The sequence below is a fragment of the Sinocyclocheilus rhinocerous genome, unplaced genomic scaffold (genome assembly GCF_001515625.1).
Source record: "Sinocyclocheilus rhinocerous isolate Xijiao unplaced genomic scaffold, SAMN03320098_v1.1 scaffold1470, whole genome shotgun sequence".
NCBI lineage: Eukaryota > Metazoa > Chordata > Actinopteri > Cypriniformes > Cyprinidae > Sinocyclocheilus > Sinocyclocheilus rhinocerous.
Genome location: NW_015652166.1, coordinates 480,348 through 502,046, shown reverse-complemented (window position 1 = coordinate 502,046; position 21,699 = coordinate 480,348). Strand labels below are relative to the sequence as shown.

Below are 21,699 nucleotides of genomic sequence, written 5' to 3'. Positions count from 1 at the left end.
TGATTTATTCTGAAGCAATATTCTCATCAGTTTTCTGTCAGCTGTGACATATAAATCTGCGTGTTTTTTATAATTTATCCAAGGGCATTTTTTTGTGCAAATGATTTAGCATTTTCCCTCTAATCTCATTAATACTTTCATTTCAAATTCTTACATTTGATCTATACATTCAATTATAATAATGTGATTATCTATACGTTATCAAATTAAATCATTTACACTGAAAAATACAACTGCATTAAATAATGAGATTATTTTAAATATTTTTGAATATACAAGCAAGAAATGTTGGTGGAAATGATACTTTTCAACTAAATTAAAACGCCAGTAGGTGCCAGTAGTGAGCGTTTAATGAGTGAGTCATTGAGTCGTTCGTTGAAACGACGAGAGACGAATCTACTTCAGCATATGCTGATAACGGTATATAGCTAACTGTTTTAATTTATTCCCTTAATAATTCTATTGTAGCCCGTATATAATGAAAAAAAAAGTAGAAGAAACGTATTTCGTGTTAAACAGGTTGTTTTTGAAAGTCGGTGCTTGAAATAGGCTAAAATTGATTTTTATTGATGACTGCAGTGTTTATATTTTAATTACAGGCCTGTAATTAATTGTATTTAGGCTAATAGACCTGTTTTAAAAGACCTTTTAATTGAGGCATAAATAGCCTAATCTTTTGTTATCCTCGCAGCGCGTCAGTTAACGTATGCGATAACGTTAGGCCTAATATTGCGGGGCAAATGAATTGTAATTTTAATTTAATTATAAAAGTAACTTATAGGCTAATAACAATAGGCCTAATAAAAATAAGAATGTAACAGGCCTACATTAATTGGAAATGCCAAATCCTCTTAATATTGCCAATAATTGATGTTTTTGACAATATCTCTGGCTATCGTCGACACAAGATCATGTCTTTCGACGCAACCCAGGGCCTTTCGTTTCGACAGCACGTTGCCTGTTACGTCGTTTGGGCTGCCTTGTTGAGTGCAGTGGCACTGAGAACATTATATTTCACACACTTTAAGCTCTTTTATTTTCCAAATGTAATAGTCCAACGAATCGTTCGGTTTGTAATGCGTACCGAACCGAAAGCCTCGTACCGAATGGTTCAATACGAATACGTGTATCGTTACACCCCTAGTAGGATGCGTAATGTAGCTAGAAATTTGGCTTTATTAAAAAAACATTTAAAATGAAATGCAAACGATGTATTTTTGTAATGAACAACATGCTTTAGATTCTAAATTTACATTTACATTTAGTCATTTAGCGGACGCTTTTATCCAAAGCGACTTACAAATGAGGACAATGGAAGCAATCAAAATCAACAAAAGAGCAATGATATGCAAGTGCTATAACAAGCCTCAGTTAGCCTAACGCATTAAAAATTTACATTTAAATTAAATTGATTTATATTTTTTGTAGGACATAAGCCCATCCTGAGAACAAAGAAGAACTATTTTAAAGTAGTTTGGCATAAATCTTTTTTTAAGGTTGATTAATAAGAATTATTGAAAGAAAATATTATTAATACTTGAAGCCATAGTGCAGGGAGCCATTGTTGTTTTATCATGTGAGGAGAAGAACATAAAACCCCATAAACTCACGACTGTGATGCAAGATTTACTTGGACACCATATTCACAAATAATTACAAAGAAACAACAAATAAAATATTGAATTAAACGTGACATTTTTAAGTAGAAAGACTGAAATGTTTCTTTCTTGTCTTATTTACAGCTTCAAAAAAAATACTTTTTTAGATTGAAATGCAGTAAGTATGGAAGCCCGTTCCCCCCACTTTGAGAAAAAATACAATTCTGTAAGTCATAATAATGAGACTCTTTCTTGTAATTATGCCTTAGTATCTCACAATAATGAGAAACTTTCTCATAATTATGAGTTAATATATTATAATATTCAGGGGGGAAAATCTCATACATATCGAGAAACTTTCTCGAAATAATGACTTATTTTCTCAAAATAATGACTTATTTCCTCATAATGAGAAAGTTTCTCGAAATAATGCTCGTAATAATGACTTAACATCTCGTAATAACTCGAAATAATGACTTATTTTCTCGAAATAATGACTTAATCCACGCATGCGCAACACAAGAGTGATGGCAGCTAGTGACATCTGTTGGTCAAAGTCATGCAGGAACACCGCAAATATTTGTTCTGTAATCTAAAGCAGTGTTTCCCAACCGGGGTGCCGTCTGTTGAGAGCAGGGGTGCCGTGTAAAAAATGCTTTTTTAATATTCTTAAATTGCTAAAATGTTCAAAAAAGCATCTATTATATAATATCCATTTCTGATGTCGCCAATAATTAGAGATGCACCGAAAATTAGTTAACCGCTCAGGTTTCACTTTCACGTGGTGCGACGCTCTGCTTATTATCCCGCTCTATGCGTGTGCGCTCCGCTCAGTCGCTCCACTCGTATACCGTTCATGCTCATCGGAACAGCAAAGTCCACTCAAAAATTGAGCCGACAGGAAACATCGATGTAGTACAGTATTGTTTCTGTCTGCAATAGCCCTACTGTGCTGTAACATGGTGTGGTATATGAAAAAAAAAAGTTAAATATCTTAACCCTATTGTTAGACCTACCTGAAAAACTAAAAAGCAATTTATTTAATTCGAAGGCCTGTCGTTATTTTTTATTTGTGCTATCATTATTAATTTCTTTATTTCTTATTTTATTACTGACTGCTTACTTGTCATTTTTTATTCAATTCAAAGTTTGAAATCAAGCTATCTCTTGCTACTGCACCAAAATTACCCCACTGTAAAATAAAAAAAAACACTTGAGTGAGCAAAAATTTGTGAGATAGCTAGTTATAATGGTAATTAAATAATGTTTACATATGTATAAAAGCCTACATTAAAATCTGTCATATAAATTGGTCTTTTCATTAGAAATTAGCCTACTGATTGCCACCATTGATGGACAAATTTTTTTATATAATATTAAAAATATCTGTATGACATTATATTCTGCAGTTCTTCCCTGTTGTACCGAATATCTACACTGTTCAAATTATCATATCGAAGTTAGAAATTCAAATATTGTGACAAAATAAATTTTGTAGGGTGCCACAAGTTCGTTAAAATTTCCAAATGGTGCCGCGACTAAAAAAAGGTTGGGAAACACTGATCTAAAGTGTATAATATCATGAAATAACGATTTCAGATAAATTATATGTATGTAGTGTTTCGTTAATTTGCAGCACCTACCAACAAGTTACAAGTTTCAAACAGATATAGAGGAATATATTCCAACAAAAATCACACGCATTTTATGAAGAAATTAAAGCCATTACACATGTAAACTTAATGAATAGATGTTCATTTCGATGATTTGTTAGTTTTATTACCTGTCACTTTCATGCATCGCATGCATAGGCTCACAATGTTTATACAGTAGCCCAATCTCATCTTGCTAGCACAAAGCGTAGTTGTTGGTTACCACGGCAACCGCCTGGTCTTTGATCAGCATCCCGCTTCTTGCAGGACATGTGCAAAAAATGCTTAATGTGGCTTACAAAGGTTTTTTAAACCAAAATAAATTGGTTGCATTTCTGACAATTGGCTCCAACTAGATTTTAAAATGTTCCACCATTATTTGTCACTGACCAACATAACATTATATGTATTAAATATAGTTATGCATATTTTTGTAAGCAAACCTGACTGTCATGTGAACTTGTGATTTATTAGCATGAAATTGAAGAAATGCGAGCGGAGATGGATGAAATGAGGGACACGTTCTACGAGGAAGACGCCTGTCAGTTGCAGGACATGCGGCGTGAACTGGAGAGAGCCAACAAGAACTGCAGAATCCTTCAGTATCGCCTGCGAAAGGCAGAGAGGAAGCGAATGCGATACGCAGAAACCGGTGAATTTGATGGGGAACTGCTGAGGAGCCTGGAGCAAGACCTAAAGGTAGAGTCAAATCCTCAAGGCAAACTATAATGCATGTAATAGTTTATATACATATATATATATATGTAATGCAAATAATGCACAGGTCAGATATGACATTCTTCACTTTGCTGCCAGACTGTACAAACTAGTGTCAAAAAAGCACAGTCACAAAACAACAATGAATGAGACAGTGACAGTAAAAAGACAACATCATCTGTAAAATGTTCATTCCTCTACCAGGTGGCCAAGGATGTGTCTGTGCGTCTGCACAACGAACTGGAGAATGTGGAGGAGAAACGAACGAAAACAGAAGAAGAGAATGAAAGACTGAGGCAACAGCTGATTGAAGTGGAGGTGACCAAACAGGCTTTACAGAATGAGCTGGAAAAGACCAAAGAGGTGAGAGTGTCTCGAAATATACAGATGTCAAACTAAGCCATTTTCAGTGCACTGTAAGAAAAATGGTATTGAATGAACCTTTTTAAACAATTTTCACTCAGAAATTGCTATTGTTAAAATTACAAATACTGATTACTGAATTAAGTATGAAATAAGCAGAGAGACTGACATTCTTGTAAAACATATTCTTTGTTTTATTTACAACTTCAAAAAATCTTTTTTGTACGGTTTGTCTCTCTATACTCATTTAACATATGCACAGACACATCAAGCTTAATTTGTTTTGAGAATGCAGATACTTTCTGTATAAATAATGAAGTCCCATCATTTTTATTTCCAATATATTGCAAATTATGAACATGCAATCATATTTCTGTCAGCTTTCTCTGAAACGAAGAGGAAAAGATGTACAGAAATCAGAGAAGAGGACTCCACAAACCCCATCAGAGGTAAGAGCAATGTTGTTTGCATCCAGAGCCTTTCTGTAGCTCAAACAGTAGAGTATGGTGCTGTAGCAACGCCAAGGTCATGGGTCTGATTCCCAGGGAATGCAAGGACTGACAACATGTGTACCTTGAACAGTGTTGCCAGACTAGTTTGACGATTTCCAGCCCCAAACGTTCACTGCCAAGATATTGTGACACAATTCTATTGCCATGTCAGCCAAGGTTTATAAGGACTGTAAGAACTTAATAGTGACAAAATAAGATTAGAAAAATTAATCAATTTCCCCAACAGGAAAACAGATCAAGACATGGCAAATACAGTAAAAAAAATAACAAAATGTTTCTACCCAAACAGGTAGAAACTATTAAAGTGTGTCAGATATTTGCAAATGGCAGTCAAGAAATTAACAGACCTTAACTCTTGGAAACACACATGCATCGTTTTCATTGTCAACAGCAAAATCAAGCCAATTCAAATGAAGACTAAAAAGCTCGGTATAAGTGATCGGGATAAGCAACATAATTAGTGCAACAAGCTAACTTTTTGGGTCATGCACACACCAAAAGAGCTGAAAATGTGTCATTCGTGTTTAAAAAAATTAACAACAACCATAATAATATTCTTACCTTCAGGTTGCGCTTTAACTTCAAACAGAACAAAAGTTGGGTTCACTCTCCCACTTTGTAGTACAACTTACTGTATATTACTGTAGCCACAACTTATATTTATGCCACTTTAGCATAGCCGGACACTAAGGGTTCGTTGGTAACCAGTTTGCCTTTAAAATGTCAATTTTAAAACCAGTGTTGGGCGAAGTTACTTTTTAAAAGTAATGTATTACAATATTGCGTTACTCCATTAAAAAGTAACTATTTGTGTAATTTAGTTACTTTTTATGGAAAGTAATGCATTACGTTACTTTTGTGTTACTTTGTCACCTGGGCTGGGCTTGCCTATTTGTTTTTTAATAAAAAAAACAAAAACAAAGTTATGTTTTTGGCATCTGTAAAGGCTCTTTCACACTAAAAGTGAAATTAATAAGCCTTGGGCTGAAGGAAGTGCCTCTGAGCTTACTCCCAATTTCTCTCAACATGGGGACAGGAGAGGTGTCATTGAATAAACTGGAAAACAAAGTAACTGGCGTTACTTATTTGAAGAAGTAACTCAGATATTTTCTTGTAAATTTAAAAGTAATGTGTTACTTTACTGGTTACTTGGAAAAGTAATCTAATTAAGTAACTCGTGTTACTTGTAATACATTACCCTCAAATCCCACCAAACTGATCCCAAACCAACCCAAATTTTGTCCACCCATCCAAAGCAATTTTGACCAGCACAATCAAATTCAAAACTACCCATTTGGGAGGAAATCCTCCCAATCTGGCAACACTGACCTTGGCTGCAGTGTAGGCAGAGTTGGCAGGTTTTCACAACAAAACCTGCCCAATTGCTACTCAAAACTAGCCCAATCGCGTTTCGAGGGAGGTACCCCGGTAAAAATCGTGTTCCGGGGAGTAAAATTCATATTTTAGGGGCTAAATATCACATTATTGGGGTTGCTTAAACCCGCGGACATGAAAAACAACCCGCGGCAACAGTGTTAAAGTAGCCCAATTCCGCAGGAAAACGGCAGACTTGGCAACACTGAGTGTAGTGGATAAAAGTGTCTGCCAGATGTGTAAATGTAAATGAGCATAGCACTCTTTGGTTTGCATCAACACATGGACAATTTGAAAGTAAATTAAACACCATTTCAAAACCATGTTTTCTTCCATAGGAGGAAAATGAAGATCTGAAATGCCAGTTGGCCTTCATCAAAGAGGAGGCTATCTTAATGCGGAAGAAAATGGCTAAGATAGACAAAGAGAAGGACCGTTTAGAGCAGGAGGTCCAGAAGTACCGCTCCTTTTACGGTGATGTAGACAGTCCTCTCCCCAAAGGCGAGGCTGGAGGTCCTCCCACCACCAGAGAGTCCGAGCTGAAGCTGCGTCTGCGGCTGGTGGAAGAAGAAGCCAATATATTAGGCCGCAAAATCGTGGAGCTGGAAGTGGAAAACCGCGGGCTGAAGGCAGAGCTGGACGATATGCGTGGGGATGAGCTGTCTGGAGGGACGATGGACCCCTCGTCTAGAGAGCAGAGCAAGGCGCTGTCCGAACTTCGGCAGCAGCTTCAGTTGGTGGAGGACGAGGCTGAGCTCCTGCGCCGCAGTTTGTCTGACGTGGAAGAGCAGAATAAGAAGATGACCAGCGAGCTCAACAAGCTCAAATTCAAGGCCGGGTCACACGAGGGATCGCGCTTTAGCAGCGGAGCGGTCGATGGAGCGAAATTTGAAGCCCTGCAGGAAGAGCTAAAAGCCGCTAGGCTGCAGATCAACGAACTGAGCGGGAAAGTGATGCAGCTGCAGTATGAAAACCGTGTGCTGCTGTCCAACATGCAGCGCTACGATCTGGCCTCTCATCTCGGCATCCGCAGCAGCCCGAGAGACAGCGATGCAGAGAGCGACTGCGGCCGCAGGGAAAGTGACGACGACTGCTCTCGCCTCACGCCGCATCGCAAACGTGAGGGTCCCGTCGGCGGAGAAAGCGACTCCGATGAAGTCCTCAACATCCGGTGCCTGACTCCCACTCGCTCCCTTTACACCCCAGAGGGACGTTTTTTATCCAGAGGCTTCAAAGACCGCCAGCAGATGATCGATATCCGGATGGAGGCGGAGAGATTGAGCAGGACCATCGACAGACTCATCGCTGATACCAGCACCATCATCGCAGAGGCTCGTGTTTACGCGACCAACGGAGAGCTGTTTGGAAGAATGGATGACGATGACGAGGGCGGTCGGATACGAGAGCACGAGCTGCTTTACCGCATCAATGCTCAGATGAAAGCCTTCAGGAAGGAGCTGCAGAACTTCATCGACCGCCTGGAAGTCCCGAAACCAGAAGACCGAGAAACTGAAGAGCCTCTGTCAGTAAGTGCAAATAAACGCAAGACTTACCCAAGTCTGTTTAAAGAAATATTTGGCCTGAAATTAACATTCAATCATTATTTAACAATTCTCATGTCATTCTTTTTTTCAACAAAGGAGATATTTATCATACTACATACTACATAATACTACAGGTTTATTTTCATCGCATTACAATCACACTAAATGACTAACTTGAGTATTCATATTCATCCATTTTCAAGTAATTTTGTGAACAGACTGAATTTAAGTAGTTTATATTCACTGCAAATCTTTGCATTCTGCCATGAAATGAAATATAGCATCAGGTTTGACCTCAATGATATTGTTTGCAATTTGCATGATGCTTGCAGATGTTATTGGCATTGAATATGGCATTTTGATTTGACAGCTATGGTGGAGAATAGAGAATTTTTAGAAAATAATGGCTTCCGTTTTGGTCTGTTTCTCAGACAAGGCCATCGTATGACTTCAAAAGGCTTGGTATAAAATGCATGATTAAAAAAACTGCATACACATTTGTTAACTCTTAAAATAAACAAATAAATAAATAAATAAAACCAGCGGTTAAACTTTAGTTTGGGAACCAATTCTCACAATTAACTATGATTTTTGCCTCAATAAGGTCCTAATTTGATATTTATTAATAGTTAGTAAGGTAGTTGTTAAGTTTAGGTATGTGGTTTAAGGATTAAGGGATCTAAAATATGGTCATGCAGAATAAGGCGTTAATATGTGCTTTATAAGTACTAATGAACAGCCAATATGCTAGTAATATGCATGCTAATAAATGACTAGTTAATAGTGAGAATTGGTCCCTAAACTAAAGTGTTACCAAAACAGCATATGGGTTTGGAACAAGGGTGAGTAAATATGGCAAATTGTAATTCTGGGTTGGACTTTTCCTTTAATTTCGTATGGTTTGTTGCTTGGATAAATTTGATATTTTCTAATCTTGAACATATGTAATGAATATTTCACTGTTCCTTTCTCTCTTATATTTCCTCCTCCGTTTTGATATCAACCCAGATGTTTCAACCTATTATTTTGTTTATTCTCATCCTTGTCTTATTTTCATCTTTATCATATGCCACAATTTTCAAACTAGTCTTTCTTTTCACTCTTTTCTTTGTTCTGTAAACTTTTGTTTTTAATTTATACCACAGTTTTGTTGCTTTCTTCCTTTTCTTTTTTTTCTGCTTTCTTAATTTATCATATTGATTTTGGACATGTCATTAAGGTTATGGAAGGTACAGGAAGTGATCATCATTTCAGGCACAGAATACAGTCACTCAACCAAACACAAGCTTCCGTTCAAAAACAGCGATGACAGCTGCGCTTCACTGATTGCATATATTTGGTGAGTATTTTTGTGTATTTAATTAACGTGTTACAATTGATACAGTTTAAATTATGCTTTTGCATTAAGTCCCAATTATCTGAATATTTATACAGAACATGAAAAATTATTTGCTCCAACATTTTATTGACTGTAAAACATGTTTTGCAAACAATAATAATACAATTTGTGCATTGTACATTAGAAAAAAAAAATGTGTCATTGATTTCTGCAGCATGTTACTTTATATTCTCCTTGTTCCTTCAAGAACCCAGTTGGCCATGTGGTTATTTGGAGATTTAAAAAGTTCTTGATGTTACATTTTAGGTGATAAGTGTATTGGTAATAAGTATAATCTGTTAACAGAGGACAAAGTGAAGCCCTTCTCTGACGCTCCAGTGCTTAGATGATTTTCTTAAGAACCATATAACCATCTGACATCAGGTTCTAAAACCCATTTAAAACCTTTATTATGAAGACTGCACTTTCAAAATAAAGAATGTGTGATGTGTATATATCAAATTTTGTTTTAAAGGTTGATGATCTGCTTTACACTGAAAACTGTGAATATTGGCAGCTGTTTTATTTTCTTCTTTTGTACTCATTAAAAATAACACTAGTTTGTGCACTACTGCAAAATGTGGCACTTTTACTGTTTTTGTTGAGATGTCTGTTCTCTGTCTTTTTGATTCTCATAGTTATTGTCAGTATGACACGAGTGAATGGAGTGCATATGTATTTTAAACTGTAGAAATCTAGTGAAAAGTGTAAAATACACTCTAAAAGCAGATATGTGCAGTTTTTATTTTTTTTTAGGATCTTTTCTACCTGACCTAACCTTTGAAATTTAACTTTGTTAGTGTGACCTAATCAGGTTGATAGCCATACTGAATATTTTGTGACTTGTTGATAAGCCAGCGTTTTATGCAGCTTAAAAAAACTATAAGTAAGCCATTCATAGTCTAATGTTCTGGAGAGTTATCATATTTGCATATACACATTTTAAAATAAAGCAAAGTCGATCGCCACCGTATGTTGATGAACTTGGCTAAAATGCTACTTGTTAATTCTGATTAGAAATAAATGTAAAAAATATATTGAACATGGAGTGTAATATTGCTGTTTTAAAAATATTATATTTAACTAAAATATGGATGCAGTTCTCAGTCACATCAAACTGTTTGACAAGAAAGTTTCAAGTTGTCACATCCTCTGTGTTTAGTTCCTTTTAGTTTCCTTTGTTTCTAAGTAGGTTCTCATTTTTAGGTTACACTTTATTCCGATAGTCCACTTTAGACATTCTACTAAGTAACTTTGCAACTACATGTAGACTGTTAGGTTAGGTTTAGGGTTAGTAGAATAAGTTGACATATACTTGCAAAGTTTCTCATAGTCAGTATGTTGTATGTTGTGGACCCATCAAAATAAAGTGTTAGCAGATATTAAGCAGACAGTCTACTAATACTCTAATGACTGCTAGTTGACATGTAGTTGCAAAGTTACTTACTGTTAGTAGAATATCTAAAGTGGACTATCAAAATAAAGTGTTACCCATTTTTACTATTGTTTTATTACTATTATGGTCATTTTAAAGATTTTTTTTAACACACCATAGCCTACTGTAAACCGTAATATCACTGTAAGGTGTCAATGCATAAGTTAAAGTTGAAGTTTCCGTGTGCATATGACGCTGAATGACTGGCGTCCAACAGACAGGCCTAGTGACAGAGGTAAAAATACATGTGAACTCTTACATGAGTATTTTGGGCTCTTGACTCTGTGTATCGGTGTCGTTTTCAGTCTGAAGGAGAGTAAGCTAATGGACAACTTCATTCTGCAGTTCACTAGATTATTTCATTACGGATAAAATAATGTAGACTGAGAATTTATAACCAAAGGGATGTAATTGAGAGGACGATACTATTTTAACTGTGAAGTCGGCGCCAGAGAATGACAGGTTGACCTTGTCGTCCTTTATTGACATGGAAGCAAGCCTGGGCTCCGGAGGAGAGGGAGAGATGGCTGGGTTCGGATAATAATAAGTGTGTGTTATAAGGGGACTGCAACTACAAATAGTTAAAAAGTGGCCGTGTTTCGTTGTGACTTAAAGATGTGGAATGCGTTTGGAAATGGGTCGAGCGGGTATGTGAGCAAGGCGCAAGGCTGGGAGTTTGTCCCGTGCTCGCGTCTGGAGAGGCCCGGTAAGAAGCTCCAGAGTCCCGCCAGGGTTCGGTCTTTCCCGAGCGACCGTCTGGAGCTTCCACCTGGACCTTCTGCTGCTGCTGCACCCGATGCGACTGGAGGACACACTCCGAATCTGGAGCTACAGAGTCCGCACACGCGCACAAAAAAGAAACTCGAGGAATTAAAGAAGCGCTTCGATCAGGAGAAGGAGGAGTGGAGAATGGAGAAGGAAATGCTTTTGAGACAAGTTGCCGATATACAAGTACAAACGGATGCATGCATGCGACATGACTGAGTGGATTTGACCAAACAACGGTGTGCAATGAAATGCCGACGTCTTCTATCTTCTTCTGCGTTGTATTTGCAGGGTGGAGAGAACAGGAGGATATTGTTGGATCTGAAGTGTGTTTTAGAGGAGGTGCAGTCGGGGGTGAAGCGTGAAGAGAGTAAACGGGGTGAGCTGGAGCTGCAGTACATGAAGGATCGATGCGCGTGGGAACTGGAGCGGTCAGAGCTGAAAAGTCGCATTACTCAGGTATGAAAATGCACATCTCTTTAAGATATATTGATAGGCCTGCCGTCTTTGATAGCAATTTTACTCCAGTGAGTGTTTCTCAGGGTGGGTTTATTTGTGAAAGTGAAACGCCAAGATGCGCATCAATTCTAAAAATGCGCATAAAAAAACTTCTGCGCACATTTGAGTAGGATAAACTTTTTATCCGATAAGAAAAAAATGCGCATGAACTACGATGGAAACACATTTACCGAATAAATTCCTCCATGCGCATCGAAAAAGCCATGTGACTTTGCGCTATGAGACGGGATAACTTGACTAGCAGCGGACCGATCTCGTTCACAGCATCTATATGTTGTTATGATCCTTCTGAAATGCATCTATATGTTGTTATGATCCTTCTGAAATGCCTGAGCAAAGTCAGTCGTCAAAGTGTTTCTGTATAATAGTCTTCTGCGTTCCCAAGCAGCTAGCATCCACCTCCGAAAGCAACGACTGCATTTATTGTGTTACGTCTGCTCGCTCTGAGGCGCAAGTAATTTATATCATATATGAAAATTATTATTCAGTGGCTTCTCCTATATTCTTAGTCATATTTAGTGCCTCAGTTTACCAGGAAGTGACGATTTTGTTCTCTTTGACACCGTGGAAACGGTGCTTTATTCTCATATGTTTTATGCGCTATTCCAATTTTGCGCATAAGTTTAATTCGAATCTTTGGAGGGAAACATAACAGCTATTCAACATGTGCACGGTAATTTTCCAGGGTAAAAGATACTGTTAATTGAACACAGACTATAGCGAGGCATGTTGTCACACTATGTGGGGTAAGTTGTCACAATGTGAACTTGATGTGAATTGATTTAAGTTAAATAACTTATGGCATATGCAATAGAGCTATTGTTTGAAATAAATATAAGGTAATATATATATATATATATATATATATAAATTCCACTGCATGCATTATACAATATTTAATGTCTTTCAGAAAAAAAATTAACCATTATGAAGCACAAACCAATTCAGAAAAACAAAATGTTTTTTTATTTTATTTTAGTTTTGGCCGACAGAAACACAAATAACATGTCATTCAATAAACAAAATAACAGCACATAAAAAAGTAAAAAATGAGACATTTATGGAAAAAAAACTTTGTTTTTAAGTTTTTGTTTAAAAATTAAAATGCTAAAAAGAACAACAATCTCAGCTGGCATGTAGATGATGCACACAGATAATGCATGCTTTAATTATTTGTTGGTTTTCAAATGCTTGTCATTAAGCATAACTCGGAGATTGCATAGGCTTTGTGTAACACAAACACTATCAAGTGCAAATATATCCTGTCAACAGCAGCTTTGTGGGTAAGCAACCACACAAGACCAGCTATTAGATAATATCTACAAAGAATGAAAAAGTAATTTGACATTTCACGGTAAGATATAGGAGTAATATGTGGAAACTATGTTACCAAACTAAAAATAGCACGCACTTCTGATTAGTTTTCACCTTAGTGCATTGTCCCTCTCGAATGGAATGCTTTCATTTCTGTTTATGACATCCTTATAAAGATACAGTCCAGATCGTCTTGTGTTCACTATCCACGGGGAGAGAAGATTAGGGTTATATACATGACTGTGAGTGTGAATGAGTGACTCAGACACTCCTAATACAGTAGCACAGACAGCATTGCACATGAGATAAGGAGTAGAGGAGCTTTGAATGGTTGTGTGATGCCGAATCTTGTGACGAACTGCACCTCAGGACATATACTACACACAAAGCGTTATTAGACAGACGAGACTCCATCATGCTTGGTCTAAGTTAAACACACTATAAAGACATACAAAACAATAGCCTTATTATGGTGTGCTGCTGTTTAGTGACTCTGCGGACTTCACCGCAACTGCACTTGTTTGAATTCAGAAAACGATTCGGGTTTAGCCGCACAAATCCACCCAAAGAATTATAGTTGGTGCAGAGAACAGAATTCAGGGAGGGGTCAAGCTAAACTGTAAAAACTTGTTTTCTTTGCCGTCCACATCTTACCACAGCGCATACTTTTGTCCCAGTGGATTTCTTAGGTTTACCGCTAGGCATTCACAGCAGGGTATGTGCCAGCATATTTCTGAGCATATTTTTGATCTTTAAAACAGAGATGAGTTCCTCCAGGGCCCCACCGTTAGGAATGCGAGATGCATCTTTCGGAAATCATTCTAATATGCTAATTTGCTGTGGAAACTGTCATACATTTTATTTTCAGGATTCTTTGAGGAATAGAAAGATCAAAAGAACAGCATTTATTTGAAATAGAAAGCTTTTGCAACATTATAAATGCCTTTACTCTCACTTTCGACCAATTTAATGCATCCTATCTAAAAGTATTCTTACAAATTTTTTAACTGTAGTGTATAGCATGAAAAAAACAAAACACAACAAGCAAAATTATATGTAATGATTTATGCAGACTATAGGTCTCAATGACATCAACAGCATCTGTCAGCTGCAGAGTTCAATCAAGCTCAGTGACAAATATGGATTTAGTGTCTGCTGTCTAGTGAGCTCTCTCTCCAGGATCATCGGGGGGTCAGCATACCGACGTAGCCTCTCCATTACATGCAAAACTCTCGGCACTAGTCTGAGCTGTTTGTGTGAGTAGGCTTAGGCTGGGCATCCGATGAGGCCTTGGTGAGGACTCAAGGTCCATTTCATCCTATTGGCGATAGGTTTACCTAAACTCCTCTTTCCTGTCCAAATGCTTGCTTTTCTCTGTCCAACTGTCCTATACACTCATTTCCTATTTGGTGGTCAGCAAATCCCTGCCTCTCTTCCCCCACAGTTAGAAGCCCGGGGATGTAGTTTGGTGGTGGAGACTGTGAGGAGTCCAGAACTAGGGGACACTCTGAAACAGGAGAGAGCAGAACAAAAGAAGCTGCTGGCAGACACTCACAGTGCGGCCATGGACCTCCGTTGCAGGCTGGAGAACAGTGAGAAGGGCTGGGTGAAGGAGAAATCTGAGCTGCTGGAACGCTTTGAGGCTGAGAGGAAGGAGTGGGAGAACCAGCTCATGGACATGCAGCGGAGGATTGAGGAGGTGAGTCTGTGGATGTGCACCACTCCCCACAGCTCAGCTGAGAGAACGGTATCTTGTTTCAGACTGATTCTTTAAGTACTCCTGTTTACTTCCATGCTAAATGAACGCTCTGCAAGTAAGCCTTGATGGATAATGGTAACAGCTAAAATTGGAAGCGGTGAAGTCACATTATATAAACCTTGGAATTGCAAGTGACTGCCAAAGGAAGTTTAGCTCGGTGGTGACTGGCAATCATCAGACAGAAGCTGAGAGCTTGAAGTTAGTGGCAGTGAAAGTGCAAACATATATGCATTTGGCATATGTTTAATTAAAAGTGCATTTAAGCTATGCATATTATCAGTATGGGCAATCCTTCAAAATCAAACCAAGAACCTAGGTGTTGCTTTTGCTCTATTCTCTACCATTTGAGCTGTATTTCTTAGGTCCATTTGCAACCTTTCCATAAACTAACCTTTTCCATCCATTCTTTTCCATCCAAGTCTGTCAAAGTGTAATCCCATACAGCTTGACTTCCAAATGCTTAGCTCTAGACCAGTATTCCTCTTAATTCAGCCCTGGAGGACCACTGGCATGCAGAGCTTAGCTCAAACCCTGATCAAACCTGTAATTTTAGTTACTAGTAACTCTGAACACCTTGATTAGCTTGCTCACGTGTCTTTGATTAGGCCTGCAGCTAAACTCAACAAGGCAATGGCCCTCTAGGGCTGCATTGAGGGACTGAACCATGACTTAGATTTTTGGTAAGTGGTTACATATGCATTTTGGCAGACACTTTTATCCAAAGCAATTTACGCTATATTCATGGTATAGCCTATATTTTATAATTTCATGCATTATCTGGGAATTGAACCCACAATATTGTCATTGCGAGCGCAATGCTGTACTACAGGGATGTCCCAACCTGCTCCTGGAGGGCCATTGTACTGCAGAGTTTAGCTCCAACCCTAATTAAATACACCTGAACCAGCTAATCGAGGTCTTCAGACTTATTAGAATCTTCCAGGCAGGTGTGCTGGAGCTAAACTTTGCAGGTCATTGGCCCTCCAGAAGCAGGATTGAACAACCCTGCTCTTGTTAAATGACAAATGTCTGAGTTTCGGAAGATGTACCAAGGACTACATAATTGTTTTGTCTTTTCTAGTTGTACAATGAAGTGAGGGCCCACCGTACGGGAAGTTCTCTGAGACCAATTACTGATGGACAAAATGCGCTAAGGCTCAGCTCGTGTTCTGCCAGCACTTTGTCGAGTGCAGTAACCTATACCTCAGACGCCCAGAGCAATGAATATTCTGAAGCTTTAACCCAGCAAAGCAATGCCAGCATCGACTCCCAACTAAGTCAACTCAGTCACGCCAGTGAATCCAGTGACCAGTGCAACAGCGATCAAAGCGAACAATTAAATCCTCAAGGTGCTGATGAACAACAGGTCATAGACACTGCAGAGCTGGAAGAAATCCTGGAAAGCTGTTTGAAAAAGAAAATAAGGAACAAGTCATGCTTCATTGGACAAGATGACCTCCTTAACCCTTTCAAACGATTTCAGAGCATGGAAATATGCTGTGGAAGTGACAAAAAGAAGAACAATACTGCCCTTAATGCGGTGAGACTTTGTTGTTCATACCACTCTAACGGTGGTACAAATACTAAGCCATCTTTCAGGATTTACTATTTTACTCTTGCTATACATTTTTGCCAAACTTCCTGAACTATTCCTAGGCAGCTGTAAATCCACAGTACATTTACTTATAATCCATTATATTCCAGGTTAGGATGCTGCTATGTGGGGCTAGATATGTGCTTTATTATATTGTTTGGTCTGAGGTCTAAGGTTTGCGTCTAAGTCCTCTTATTCATCAACATCTTGTAGGCACTTAAGGAAATTGCTCGTGTGAGTGAAGAACTCTGTAGCTACCAGGATGAAACAAAGAAGTGGCCTGATATTAAGAGGTAAACATTGCTGCAAACAGTTGCTGCATGCATCACAAATAAATCAGATCAGTGCTTTATAATGACCTCACTTTGTTTGGTATTCCTTCTTAGAAGCCGCAGTGAGTCAACGTTTTTTCTAAGAGAGGGTGAGTTGGTGGAGAGGCTAAAGGACAATTTGGAAATGGAAGACACAGTTTTGTACTTGAAAAACATGAGTGAAGACCTTAAATCCCTCGATGAGCAATACTGGACGAATTGGGAAGGTTGTAACATGGAATCGCAGCAAAGTGAAGCTAAGCGACAATACAACATAAGACAACAAGCCCCACCAATACCGGCCCGTAGTACATCTTGGTACCTAAGCAGTCCTTCCGTTTCAGAAATGGAGTCCAGTGGTACAGAGCAAGGGTGTGAACGGCCAGGAACCCACCCAGACAGAAAGTACACCAGCCCCGCAATTGTACGAAAATTTGAAGCAATGCTTCAAGAAAATGAGGGGAAAATTCTGACAGACTCTGGGAATGTAGCCTGCACCGTGCCTGTTGATTCCAAGTGCAATATCAGCTGCTGCCAGAGCCGCTGGTCCTGCGATGGAAGTAGATTTGGCAGCAACAAGTCATCCAGATATGTACTTGTTAAGAGATGTCTCTCAAACGTGGACATTGCAGCTTCAGCCTCAGATCGCAGTCTAAACCAAATAGATGAACAAAACAAGGGTTCATATCATCCCATGAACATGCCTACAGATTCTGTTGCATCGCTACACTTTATTTCACCATATCCCAGTGCTATAGCTACTCCCAGAAATGAGAGACTTGATCAGAAAACTGCAGAGTTCAACCGTACGCTCTTCCAGGCAGGGATGGGCGTTCTGTGTGATGAGGATATTTCCATGAATGTATCCACTGATTGTTTTCACAGTTTACCAGAGGTCATATCAAAGGACACGTCTATAGACAGTCCTTCGAGGCACGTTGAAGACAATCCGAAGGATTTGCTCTCGGATCTTGTGGCACAGTGCCCAAAAGAGGAGGGAAGAAAGAAGGAAACAAAGGACCTTGTCACTAAGTCTTCATCTCTGCAGCAGGAACTTAGTCTAAAGCAAGACAGTGAAGTTAAGCCTTTATCGGCTTCACCAATTTCAGTTGACCAGCTTGTCCCAAGTGTTGGAGAAAAACGCTTTGAACTGAGTGTAAGTCCACCAAAACTGCAAACCCAGTTGGAAAGGTCCAGCAAAGTTCTGGACGTTGGTACAGACCAACAGCAAGCAGACAAAAAACCCAAACAGACAAAAAAGGACACGTGTTGCACCAGGTCTCGGATTCTGGATGAAAATCCATGGAAGCCCTCTACGCTAGCGGCCTATCCTCGTCCGATGGAGTCTAGGTCCAACTATGGAGCTGTTGAGAGGATTCTCAAAAATTACGAGGATCTGGAGAGATCTCAGGAGCAGCATCAGCAGTCACAGCCCAGTCCAGGGAAGAAGGAAGACCTCGTGGACCTCTTGGAAATGTTGGATATGCAACATGAGCCCAGATCCAGTCAGAGACTAACACACACACCGCACCACCAGGCCATAGCCCACAAAGAGACACATGTAACAGTGCAGGTCAGTACTGCCCACACTCCCCAACATAGACCCACACCATTCAAGCCACAAAAGCACACACTTTCACCCGAACTGCAAACATTCAAGTACATGCTAAATGACTCAGCCGGAGAAGTGTATGAGGTGCAAGTGTAGATGACTGCGGTGTATTAAAGGGATAGTTCACCCAAACATGAAAACTCTGTCATCATTTACACATCCTCAAACCTGTATGAATTTCTTTCTTCTGTTCACAAAAGAATATATTTTGAAGAATGCTGGTAACCAAACATTTGACAGTAGCCATTGACTTCCGTAGTATTTTCTTTCATACTATGGAAGTCAGTGGCTACCGTCCAGTGGAGGGTGAGTAAATGACGACAGATTTAAAATTTTGGGTGAACTATCACTTTAAAGCCCAAAGTAGCTAGGCCTATACTTCGTTTTTGTACGTGTGCAAAACTCCATTTGATGTTGTGCACTGTTTGCTTTCCCCCATGTACACGTAAAAAGTGAAGTATACTTTGGTCTTAAGTAGCATTTTATTCCATACAAGAGGTCACTTTGTTTCCAATGCGTTTGCTAAAATGTCCGAGAGCCTGTGTTGTATTGTGAATATACACATGGTTAAAGAGTGCTGGAGCACCTGCAAACTTCTTCAGCTGTGACATACAGGTAAAAATTGTTGCTGTATAATAAAAATATTAAGAACACTAATTTTCATTAAAACATTTTATTTTAGTCATAGGTTAATAGGTTGTCTCTATAAGTGCTCTTACACACAGTAACTGGTGAATGTGTGTGAACAGAGATTTTTCTCAGTGCTAAATAACAGTAACATTAGACATTGCTGAGAAAGATTATAAAAAAATATTTTTAATCTACAACTGAAAGTTTTATTTTTTTTCTCAAGTCTGGAAATATTTAGAATTTATTGTTAAAATACCTCGTTCCCACAAAACCATCTAAGCAACACAATTAAAATTCCTTAAGTTGAATTTCTGTCAGAAAATATTGGCAGATTGCTCAAAGCGAGGAGCCCAGAAGCTTCTTATTGTTGGATTGAGGCTTGAGATGAAAAGAATTAGTGGCACCAAAGTTTAATTGGCATCTTTCATGTCTAGCTCTTTAGAAAACCTCAATTAACTGTTTTTTTTTATAGGAGGCTAAGGTATGTGGTGTAATTACAGAAACATGTAGCGTCCAGGAGTCTTAGTGAAACTAGTCCTCTGCACGGACTGCCTGCTTTGTAAATTACACAACAAAATGACTCGAAATGATTGTCAGATGAGTCAGAAAAGCATTAGAGAGATTTCATCAGTTCTTTTATTTTCACTTAGTTCTAAAATGGAGAACATGTGCAGGAGACAAAAGTTCAGCCATTGCCTTAAATGCAATGGCATTGAAAAAAAAAAATACAAGAAACTATATATATATTTTTTTGGATTATGATTTTTTCCATGACAATTAGGCACCCCCTCCCCCAAGTTCTAATTGCTGTGTTGCACTTATAAAAATCATCCTGTTTTATCAAATGAAGTTTTATCAGCTTACTTCGCAATTTAAATAATATATAATTTCTTTGTATTATACACTATAGGTTTGCATCATAGATTGAATTACATAAACGAGAATAATTCAAATTAGCCTTCTCTTTTATTAATGCAAAGTATCATTTGATTTGTGTTGAATTATGATATAAACATCGTGACAGATCTTGTGAGATTCATTCACACGCTCTGCGATGGATGCTTACATGAAAGCACACCGAGCTAATGTAGGTTATTGTGCTGTTGACAGGAATATTTAAATCCAGTGAGATTTCATAAAAATATTTGTCTCAACAGCAATGCAAAGAGTCCTTTGTAACTATCAAGAAGAGCTTTTCACGACCTGCGTGTCCGGCAAAGAGACGTTTGCCCTCTCGTTGGGCTAGCCGCTTGTCTGTCTCGTCTGCATCAACTCCCTCACCGCCACCAACAACAACACCACCAACCACAGTCTTCACCCAGAGACAAACACTCACCTACTCCACCTTTCACACAGAGACCGTCATCTAAACGGCCGTTAGATTACGTCCAATGCCTTTAAAGCCGTACATGTTGCCTGATTACCTGTGTAAATACCAACAATGACTGTCCAGTTTTTTTGTTTACATTTCTATAACCATGAAAAATGCCTTTTCATTCTTTTTTCTCAAAGACTGGTTTACATGTACATTTCATTTCTACCAATGTGACTTGTTGTTTTCTGTTTTCTTAAACCAGTATTAATCTGTCGTCATATTTTATAGCTGCGAATGTAGACCTGTTTTCTGTCCGTGCTTCATATGTGGCTTCGTTTGTGTGTGAGGTCTGATGTCTGATTGAGAATATCTTTTACCAACTTTACCAAAACCACTGACTTGTGTTATTACAGAAACTAATGGATCCTACGCTCAGTTTACCTGCTTATCTGATCTGAGACATATAATTTAGACAATGCCTTCGCAGTCCTTTTTCTTGATAATTAATATCACAAATGAAACTGTATTCAGCATTTATAAAATAAAAAATTTACACTCATTCCTAGATGTAGATGTGTTTTATTCATAACTGGTGAATAACTTTATTCATAACTGGTGAATCCAAACTGGTGTTTTGGATGTGGTGTTTTTTTTTTTTTTTTTTTTTGCATTTAATTAAATTACTTTAATTGGACTTTAACTCGCAATTGCGAGATATAAACTCGCAATTCTGAGAAAAAGTCACAATTCTGACTTTTTTTCTCAGAATTGCATGATATAAACTCACAATTGCGAGATATAAAGTCACAATTTCGAGATAGTCACAACTGCGAGATGTCACAATTGCGAGATATAAAGTCACAATTGCGAGATATATAGTCACAATTGCGAGATATATAGTCACAATTGTGAGATATAAAGTCACAATTGCGAGATATAAAGTCACAATTGTGAGGAAAAAAAGTCAGAATTGTGAGTTTATATCTCACAATTCTGTGAAAAAAAGGTCAGAATTGTGAGATAAAAAGTCGCAATAACCTTTTTTTTTAATTTTTATTCAGTGGCGGAAACGGGCTTCCATACAATGTGCCCCTAAAAACGCCACTTTGAATACAATGTCCAAAGTACAGTTCATTTTACATGCTTTGTACCTCACATTCCTGGATCTAAAACTCTATTTTAGTCAGCTAGTGTAGACATTTAGACTCCAACCTTGCTGTCTTTAGTCACATACAGAATTAAAATGTTTTCGCAGCTGCAGCATCCTGTCAGAAAACCTTAGCCGGCATGCCAGGACAAAGATCACC

At 38.3% G+C, this 21,699-nt stretch overlaps 1 protein-coding gene across 4 annotated transcripts in view; it reads left to right on the top strand.

Moving 5' to 3' along the window:
* The window catches only part of LOC107713922 (protein SOGA3-like), a 22,174-nt gene extending 1,229 nt beyond the window's left edge, over positions 1 to 20,945 (top strand). The window contains exons 1-7 of one of the 4 annotated variants that reach the window (XM_016519584.1): positions 10,699 to 11,524; positions 11,630 to 11,797; positions 14,616 to 14,870; positions 16,012 to 16,470; positions 16,738 to 16,817; positions 16,911 to 18,408; positions 20,235 to 20,945. In XM_016519584.1, coding sequence (XP_016375070.1) covers positions 11,189 to 11,524; positions 11,630 to 11,797; positions 14,616 to 14,870; positions 16,012 to 16,470; positions 16,738 to 16,817; positions 16,911 to 18,408; positions 20,235 to 20,447 — 3,009 coding nt within the window. In that variant the 5' untranslated portion in view covers positions 10,699 to 11,188 and the 3' untranslated portion in view covers positions 20,448 to 20,945. Of the gene's footprint in view, positions 1 to 3,724; positions 3,950 to 4,171; positions 4,331 to 4,710; positions 4,780 to 6,554; positions 7,743 to 8,768; positions 9,100 to 9,444; positions 10,045 to 10,698; positions 11,525 to 11,629; positions 11,798 to 14,615; positions 14,871 to 16,011; positions 16,471 to 16,737; positions 16,818 to 16,910; positions 18,409 to 20,234 lie in introns of those variants that run through there. The other 3 variants (XM_016519587.1, XM_016519588.1, XM_016519586.1) reach the window with 3 other exon arrangements.
* Positions 20,946 to 21,699: the final 754 nt, after the last annotated feature.